Here is a 10,000-nt window from a genome sequence, read left to right as displayed (position 1 = left end):
TTGTCGTCGTCGTGAGAGACGTTGGCGGGCTTTTCAACCACTTTCTCAGCTTGCGGGGTATACAAAGTTCTTGCAGTTTGAAGGAATGCATGTATCTCCGCTCCATAACATTCCTTCAAGAAAATAAACCTGGCGAGGTACTGTCGGAAGTACCGAGGCCGTCAATTGACAGACAACAAGATGACATAACGCATCCTTGACGAAGTCCCACCTTTACCTCAAACAACTCGCTCTCTCCATTTCTAATCCTGACACAAGCTCTACTACTCTCATAAAAACTCTTGACAGCTCCGAGAAGCTTTCCTCCTATCCCGTATATCCGCATAACCTCCCACAGTGCCTTTCTGTCTACCCTGTCGTAAGCCTTTTCCAGATCCATAAAGGCCCAGAAAACATCCTTCCCCTTTCCTATAGCTTTCTCACATATCTGTCTTACCACAAAAATCTGATCTACACAACCTCTACCTGTCCTAAACCCACTCTGTTCCTCACCAATTACTCCCTCTGTTCCTTCCTAATCCTCTCAACTAAGATCCTCCCATAAGCCTTCCCAACTACACTTAACAAGCTAATCCCTCTGAAACTACTACATTCACACTTGTCCCCCTTTCCCTTGTAAAGTGGAACTATACAAGCACTCCTCCAGTCCTCTGGCACTCTACCTTCTCTCCAGCAAACATTAAATAACCTCACCAGCCAGTCCACCATCACTATACCTCCTTTTTTAAGACATTCTGCATGGCATCCATCCATACCAGGTGCCTTACCTGCTTTCATCATTTTAACTGTTGCCTTCACTTCTTCCTTATTTCTCCATTTTCCTCACTCATCACTCTCATTTTCTTAGCATTTCCCACTGCAGCTATCTTTCCCTCCCTATCCTCCTTCACATTAAGCAACTCCCTAAAATATTCTGCCCATCTTCCCCTTACTGCCTTCTCCTCCATTATCATCTCTCCATCTGCACCTTTTACCTTTTCTTCTCTACTTGATTCGCCTCCTCTTCCTCTCTTAATTTCTTTCCAAAACATCTTTTTATTACTTTCAAAATTTTCTGTCATACTCTTACCCCATTTTACATCTGCTCTCCTCTTTGCCTCCTTTACCTTTTTCTTTACTTCTCTTTTCTTTTCCCTGTACGTCTCATGAGACTCCCTCGTCCTATTTTGTAACCAATCTGTGTAAGCTCACTTCTTCTCTTCTACAACCTTCTTCATTTCCTCATCCCACCATTCACTACCCTTTCTTCTATTTCCTCCTGACCTTCTTGTTCCACACACCATCTTTGCACACTTTGTGACTCCCTCCTTGAACCATCCCCATTCCTCCTCCACACCTACCTCTACTCTATCCTTCACTCCCTCCCACTCCTCCTTCAGCTTCCTCTTGTACTCCTCCTTTTCCTCCTCATTTAAAGAGTTCACTCTAAGCATCTCCCTATCTTTTGTCCCTTTCCTCTTCCTCCATCTGTCCTCCACTCTTAACTTGCCTTCCAGCAGAAAATGATCTGATATTCTCCCACCCTCTCCCCTTAGCACATGTACATCCCTAACTCTTCGTATCATAATCCTATTTACCACTACATAGTCCATTAAAGCTCCATCTACCACCTTTCTCTCCACCCTCTCCCAGGAAAGAATCGTAGTGGAGAGTTGATGGTGGAAATGTGTCTAGAAAGAGAGTTGATGATAGCAAATACAGTGTTTCGGAAGAAAGTCAAGCATAAGTACCAATTTTGTATTTTTTTTTTAATTCTGTTTTTGCTTTTGCCAAACTCCATTATGCTAAAAAAATTTTATATTAAAGTTCACCTCCCACTTTTGAGTCCATTTCCAGATTGTGTCTAGGTCTGTAATGAGTTACAGTCCTCGTTTGTTGTTACTTTCTTTAACATTTTTGCATCATCTGCAAAGAAATTCATATAACATTCAACTCCTTCATCCATGTCGCTTACGTATATGGCAAACATAATTGGAGCTAGTACTGACCCTTGTGGAACACCACTTATCATTTCTTCCCATTTCGAATATTCGTGTCTAATTACTACCCTCATGTGTGCATGTGTTTTTTTAATAGAACACATGAAAGTCTGCTGTTGTTATACCTCCTTGTCTGACAACAGTATAGTGGATACCCTTAACTGACATGGAGTCTTTCAGCTGAGTATATCTTACCTTGAGGAGTAGTAAACAGATTAATTTTTAAGGTTTAGAGTGATTTTTATGTAATGCAGGGTTGCCTGTTGTAGGACTGGGCATTAAAAACTATATTTCTATCTTGCTAAGGTTAACTCATAGTCTTGAGTCAGTTAAAAAAGAATCTAAAAATTTGATTGCAGAAATAAAAAAAAGTTGTCTGGGACTCTGATACAGATTCGAGTGGGTCAAGTGGTACTGTTATAATAAGAAAGAAAAAAGCTCCTTCCCCACCTGAATTTGAAGACGTCCCACCACTCAAGAGGCAAAATGCTATCATCAAGAAACCAATGAACAATGTGTTCATCAGTGAATCATCCCAGACATCTAATGGTAAGATGTTATTATGTTTTTGTCCATACAAATGAAATGCTAATTACTGCCCTCAGCCAGTCACTTTAATAGCTGTGTCATAATGAGAATAAGTGGCACTGTAACCATTATAACTTTACTGATGAAAGTTTCCTTTGTACTGTTTTTTTAATTTTATTTTTATGACTCCATCAAGCTGTGAAAATAGCTTAGTGACATCATTGTTATCTGTCTACCTGATCAATTAATTTCTATCATGTCATTATTGCACAATCATAATGTGGATCATCGATTTTGATAGGTGGTGTTGACAAAGGCAATCCCTGGCAACTAAGACAAAGAATGTCCCTCATGTCATACATGAGATCACTGATATGGGAAGTAGGGTTGGGAATAGCCAGTTAGTGTACCGTACATTAGTAGTGGTTGTAGTCGAAAGGGGAATAAGAGGATTTGTCTTGTCACCCCTTTTGGTAGAACTGTTGTCAGTGTATATACATAGACACTGATGGTGGTTTTTTACTTTGAAACCACCATAAACACTTAAGTGTGCATGGGTATTGAACCTAGGGTTGGGAATAGCCAGTTAGTGTACATTAGTAGTGGTTGTAGTCGAAAGGGGAATAAGAGGATTTGTCTTGTCACCCCTTTTGGTAGAACTGTTGTCAGTGTATATACATAGACACTGATGGTGGTTTTTTACTTTCAAACCACCATAAACACTTAAGTGTGCATGGGTATTGAACCTTAGACCTCATAAGATCCTGGTAGTCTGCTAACCACAGATAGGCTCCTACTCTGAGGTCCCAGGATTGATCTGCAGTGCAAGCATGCACACATTGGTGTTATGGTGTAATTATAGGCCTCAATGGGCTTCATGTTAGTTGTTACTTTATATTCCATTCTCATTTGATTTGATTTCCTTTCAGATGTAAAAATGATCTTAGTTGAACTTAGGACACTGTTGAGTGTATTTGCTCGTTTTGAAACTGTATTAGAAAACCAAAGCAAGATGCTTCAGGAAATGTTACACATACTCAACAGCAAAGAAAATAATCAAATGAAAGAGGTTGTTGGGCATGAAGATTTGGGAAGACTTGATGCATTTTTACCAGTCAAAACACTTGAGGACTTCAACCAGGTCAAAGCAGAACTGGAAGCAAATGCTGATTTTGAACAACTTTTGGTAAGTTTGTGCTGTTTATTGATCACAGTAGTGGTGACACTGTTTAAATGGTGACCTAATGGCTCACTTGTATGTGTTGTATGCTTATCAGTGAACACTACTGGCAGAGTTGGAAGGCCAGTGTGGTGAAGTTGAGGTCTTGGCAGATCTTAATAGTTCTGTTCTTAATATTTTTGTAGGAAAAAAATCTTCCACTTTTCAGCATTCCACTCTTCCATAGGCTTTATTGGCCTCTAAATATGTCAAGAAATGAGTATCATTTTAAATGGAAAAGTAGTGTTATGCATTATTTTCCTATTATGAAGATGTACTATTATGAGGATGTACTTTATAAAGATGTATATTTTATCCTTTGCATCAAATAAATATTGTTATTAAAAGTAGAAATGAATTTATATTTCAGTACTGTCGCCTGTCTAGACAAGGTGGATCAAATGTAAAAATGTCAGTAAAATGCATTATTGACTCGTGTTTAACGGATGACTTGCAAAAGAAGTTCAACTGGGAGGGACGAGTTGGATGGAAGACCAAGGACGACAAGTACAAGATTGGATTTAAGCCAACAAAGCTATGCACCATAATTACAAGTAGGTTTAATGTTACATAGTGATAGCGAGCGTAGCGGGTGGAGGGGAGTGGAATGTATTAGGGATGGAATGGGTGGCAATGATTTTTAGGCCTTTTTTTTTTCTTTTCTTTTTGGCTACCTCTCTTGTAAGGGGGAAAAAGCCTTTGGTATATGTATGTATATATGGATGTAGTGAATTTCCCTAGAGCAGGGTGAAGACTTGTAAACAAAGAATGCAGGGTTCTTTGTGGATGACAGTGCAGCTGTGACAGGTTCTTTAGAGAGACTAATTGGTGACTGAATGTCGAGTTTGACAAGGGAAGTAATAGATGAAAGATGAGAGTGAAAGGAAAGTAATTTCATGAAGTGCACATATGAGAAAAGACGATGGTAGCTGAGTGAATGTGAGATTGAATGAAAAGTTGCATGAGGAAGTGGAAAGTTTCAACCATCTGAGGTCATATAACTAGAAGTGAGTGAATGTGCAAGTCAGTACTGATTGCATGGATGAATATTTGTTTGGGATGTAAAGAGCATTGTGGATAGCAGATATTTGAGAATGTATGCAAAGAGAAAGATTGTATGAAGATACCATACCCACAGAAATGTGGAATGTGAGAGGGACTAAAAGGAGATGACAATGTATTTTAGAAAGAGGTGCCTGAGGAGGATGCTGGTCCTTTTAACTTGGCAACATTTGAATATTTCATTGTAACAGAGTAATGGCTGTGCAGGGAATATTATTGTCTAGCAAATCAAGTCTTCAGTCAGCAAAGGGAGTAAGATCAAGGCAATTCAATTATTCAAAGACATAACTGTACTCGCAAATATTGAATGAAGAGTGTGCAGACGCTGCAAGACGTTTAGCCAACTCATTCAGTTGGATAATGACATGTGAAATTCATGGATAGTGCAGCAAGTTAATGGTCTAACCTGGCCAAACCATTTAGATTCAGACAAATCCATGTTAATTATGGGACTTGCAATCACCAAGCTACCTTCATTTGTTTTTACAGTGTTGCCTATTTATGCAAACCCTTCAGCATTAATTGCAAGTAAAACGAGGGATGTTTAAAACCTGAACTTTTAGTTATTTCTCAAAACACAAATTATTCTGGGTATTCGGATTTAGTTAACCAACCAACTTCTCCCTTCCGCACCTCTTTTACTAGTCTTTCTTCACTCATTCTTTCCATGTGTCCAAACCATCCCAATACTCTTTCATCCACCCTATCTCCCAACTCCCTTTCTACCCCCGTTCTGCCCCTCACCACCTCCTCATTTCTCACTATCCAGCCTAATAACCTCTATCATACTTTTCAGACACCTCATCTCAAACACATTCAAACTCCTCTCTTCCTCTCTTTATGTTCCATGTTTCTGCCCCATACAGTGCTGTTGACATGATCACTCCTTCATACAACCTCCTCTTAGCATCCATTCCCAAATGTCTGTTTATCATTAAACTTTTTAATCCACCAAGGGATTTACTCGCTTCTCTCAATCTACATTTTACCTCTACCCCCCACTCCTTTCATTCCTACCACATTCGCACCTAAGTACTGTATCTAAAACTATTCACTTCCTCCAGTCACTCTCCCTTAATGCTCACTTCCAGTCTGTTGCCACTTCCAACCCTTGCACATCTCATCACCTTACTTTTACCCGTGACATTTATCTTCAACTTCCTTCTTTTACACACTTTCCTAAACTCTAACTTCCTCAATCCTTCCTCTGATCCTGCCACAATTAAGCGCAGTGTCATCCGCAAACAACAGCTGGCTTACCTCCCACTTTTCTCCATTTTCTTTAACCATATCCAATCCCTGACCCACCACTCTTGCATTTACCTCTCACACCACCCCATCCATGTATATGTTGAACAGCCAGGGCGACATAACATATCCCTGACGAAGTCCCACCTTTACCTCGAACCACTCACTTAGCTCTCCATTTCTAATCCTGACTCATGCTTTGCTACTCTCTTAAAAATTCTTGACAGCTCCTAGAAGCTTTCCTCCTATCCCATATATCTGCAAAACCTTCCTGTCTACCCAGTCATAAGCCTTTTCCAGATCCATATAAGCCCAAAAAACATCCTTACTTTTTCCTATAGCTTTCTCACATATCTGTCTTACCATAAAAATCTGATCTATGCAACATCTACCTGTTCTAAATCCACACTGTTCCTCACCAATTACTCCCTCTATTCCTCTCCTAATCCTCTCAATCAAGACCCTCCCATAAGCCATCCCAACTACACTTAACAAGCTAATCCCTCTGAAACTACTACACTCACACTTGTCCCCTTTTCCCCTGTAAAGTGGAACTATAAAGTAACATAAGATCTAACATTAAGGATGTGTAATGCTGTTAATAAAGACCATTAACATAAAGTTTCCCTGAATGTATTTGCAGGGGTTTTGCTTGACAACAGAAACTTCCAAACCACAGAGGATGAAATTGGAAAAACCATCATGAAGTATTTAAGGAATGCATCAGGCAGATGTGGTGGTCGCCAGAGGCGTTCAAATATCAATACTTCCACCAGTAGTGACACATCATAGGCCTCCTTTATGCAAATATTTGTCCAGGTGTTACATATACACTAATTGTTGCTGCCCAATGCAGAACAGCTGGACCACTGCATACCATGATTAACTTACTTGCATAAGGAATATCTGGTCTTTCTTTCATACCAAATAATGATATACTTTTGCTCATACCAAAGAATATGGATTTGTTTAATTATACTTTAGTTCACACCAAAACAATATGGATTTATTTAATTTAGGAATAATTGTGCCATGTACAATTGTACCCAGGTGTTTATGTCCATGACCCTAATTCCAGCTAACATCAACATTTGGCATCCTTGCAGTCATGGATACAAAATGGAAATAAACATGAGATTATCCTCAGTTGCTTTACATCTTATATCCATGACTGAAGGTGCCACATGTTCAAATTGACTGGGAATTGATAGAAACACCTGTAGTTGTAATCATGTTATGTAGTTACCTGTATATTGCAATGTCTACCTTGATCTTTTATACCACTATCAAAGCATTCAATACTTCTGTGGTAGAGGGGTAGTATAACTAATGTTTTTTACTTAATATTTGTTTCCTTTGAAAACTGCACATACACTGTACTTTCACAATTGTTCAATGGCTTAAATACTATATTTTGTTCAATACTTTGTGATATTCATTTGATATTTTCATATTTGAGAATATGAAATGAGAATATTTTATATTTTTGATACTGAAAGAGTACATTACCATATTATGTTTATATATATATATATATATATATATATATATATATGTGTGTTTCCTTTGAAAACTGCACATACACTGTACTTTCACAATTGTTTAATGGCTTAAATACTATAATTTGTTCAACACTGATATTCATGTGATATTTACATATTTGAGAATATTTTATATTTTTGATACTGAAAGAGTACATTAGCATATGTAATATATATATATATATATATATATGTGTGTGTGTGTATATAGTTCCTACTAGAAACTAGTCTACGTAAGGACATAAGAATGAAGGAGACTGCAAGAGACCATAAGCCCTACACTAGATTTTCATTTTTTGCTGCAGTATGCATTGTAATAATTTTTTTTTTTTTTTTCATATTTCTCTTAATAAAGTCTACTTGTATATAATGGGGTGTGTTTCAGTTTGTGAGCTTCATCAGTATTGCATGGTATTCACTTTCACATTTGACTGTATTGGTTAGATGTTTATCTGTATACTATACTGGACTAAGTCAACTGGATGCTGGTAAGTGCATTGGACAAGTTCATATAGTTATTAATGTTCACATTTGACTGCATCTGTTAGGGGCCCTACGCACGCTCAGACTTTTACTCAGACTTGTCTGCACAGACCATGGATGCGCAGACAAGTCTGAATGTGTCTGTGTAGAGGAGATTTGTGGTCTGCACAGACCATTCTGGTCTCTGCAGACAAGTCTGAGTAAAAGTCCGAGCGTGTGTAGGGCCCCTAATTAGACATGACAGTCTTTGATGGAGAACTACTTTTCTGCCTTCATGTCATGTGTATGATTCAGGACCATACTAGGTGCCATGCACACTCGCCCTTCACCCCTCCCTACTCCATTAACCTTTTGCCGTCCCTGTTATATACTTCTTGATGCGTTTAACAGATCCTGGGATGCATCCAAAAATATGTATCAGGTGTGGTAATAGGTTAAAGTGGGAGGGGTGAAGGGTGAGTGAGGTGGCATGATACTGAGCTATGCACATGAAGCGTAGGCATAAAAGTAGTTTTCCATCAATGGCATTGATGTCTAACCAATGCAGTCAAATGTGAAAATGAATAACTATATCAACTGGTCCAATGCATTTACCAGCATCTAGTCGACTTAGGCCAGTGTGTATGCGGATAACTTTATTAGTCGGACCAGTTCTGGGAATAAGAATTAACGGATGTGGCCCAATTTAGGGTACCCATTCATTGGCCCAGCTTCTAGCCGACACAGTCCAGTGTACATGCGGATAACTTTATTAATCGGACCAGCTCGGGACACCAGAGTTTACATAATTGGCCCAATTTAGTATAGGCCCGATTCAGGTTACCCGTTAATTGTCCCTGCTTTGGGCCAGCATCCAGCAGACATAGTCCAGTGTGCATGCGGATAACTTTATAAGTCGGACGGACCAACACCGGAAGTCTGAGTTTCCGTAACCGGCCCGACATTTCTTAATCGGCAGTGACTGAATAGATATGATGTTGGTCCGGTTATTTCATGTTTGTTGGGAAGTCGTGTAGCTAGATTTGTGAGCAAGGAGAACTTTCATCCGCACGACTGTACATAAAGACTGATAGAATACGGAGAGGTGAGGTGGCAAATGCTACGTCAAGGCCAGAGTATGGCGTTTTATTCAGAACCAGACGTTTCGACCTCCTGGGCCTTCCTCGGCGGTGGACTGTTGATGGAAGTCAAACAAACCCGTCAGCGTTTTTCGTGCGTCGGAATAGCCTCTCCCGTCGTGGCCTGATGATCTTGCGGGAGGGACCTCTCCTCCATTCATTTATCCCACACTCGCCAACCGCCACCTGTGCCGACGTTTGTTCAGGGATCAAGCGTGTTTAATGGTGATTGTGATAATGCATCATTATCATCATCACCACCACTAGCATTATTACCATCATTATCATCGTCACATCCTCATTATCATTACCCTTATTTCATTACCATCACCATCATAATTATATATATATATACTGTATATATATATATATATATACACACACAATATAAAACATGTTGGATTTTGGTCAAAGTTTAGGTTTCCCTCGCACGTCAACTTTGTTGATGTCGACATTTTGTTTATCTATCGATTCCTTCTAAACTCCACATTCTCGGAGAATTAAAAATGTTCCTGGAATTTTCTCTCATTTTCCACATTCTATGCACTGGCTTCTTCCCTCCTCTATACCTTTGTTCTGATATATAAATCTTCCATTGTGTCGTATGCCCTTAGTATGTTGTGTTCTAGATCTTCGCATTAAAAAAACATATGTATATTATATATATATGTATATTGTAGATATATATAAATCTTGAATTTAATAAAATTACTAGAATATGTGTATTGCTATATATAAATCTTGAATTAAATAAAATTACTAGAATAAGTGTATTGCTATAACAACATACTTTGCTTATTTCTGTTTTCCTGTCTCAATATA

General features: G+C 38.8%; 1 protein-coding gene across 3 annotated transcripts in view; it reads left to right on the top strand.

Annotated features, from left to right (window-relative positions):
• Window positions 1-6,856, top strand: part of LOC143031062 (uncharacterized) — a 24,881-nt gene extending 18,025 nt beyond the window's left edge. For all 3 annotated transcript variants that reach the window (XM_076194440.1, XM_076194439.1, XM_076194441.1), the window contains 4 exons: window positions 2,373-2,528; window positions 3,437-3,693; window positions 4,097-4,280; window positions 6,680-6,856. In XM_076194440.1, the coding sequence (XP_076050555.1) occupies window positions 2,373-2,528; window positions 3,437-3,693; window positions 4,097-4,280; window positions 6,680-6,828 (746 nt within the window). In that variant the 3' untranslated portion in view covers window positions 6,829-6,856. The remainder of the gene's footprint in view (window positions 1-2,372; window positions 2,529-3,436; window positions 3,694-4,096; window positions 4,281-6,679) is intronic.
• Window positions 6,857-10,000: the final 3,144 nt, after the last annotated feature.

The sequence above is a fragment of the Oratosquilla oratoria genome, chromosome 12, assembly GCF_046742065.1.
Source record: "Oratosquilla oratoria isolate Oo_2021 chromosome 12, ASM4674206v1, whole genome shotgun sequence".
NCBI lineage: Eukaryota > Metazoa > Arthropoda > Malacostraca > Stomatopoda > Squillidae > Oratosquilla > Oratosquilla oratoria.
The sequence above is the reverse complement of the archived record's forward strand: the minus strand, read 5'-3'. Positions and strand labels throughout refer to the sequence as shown.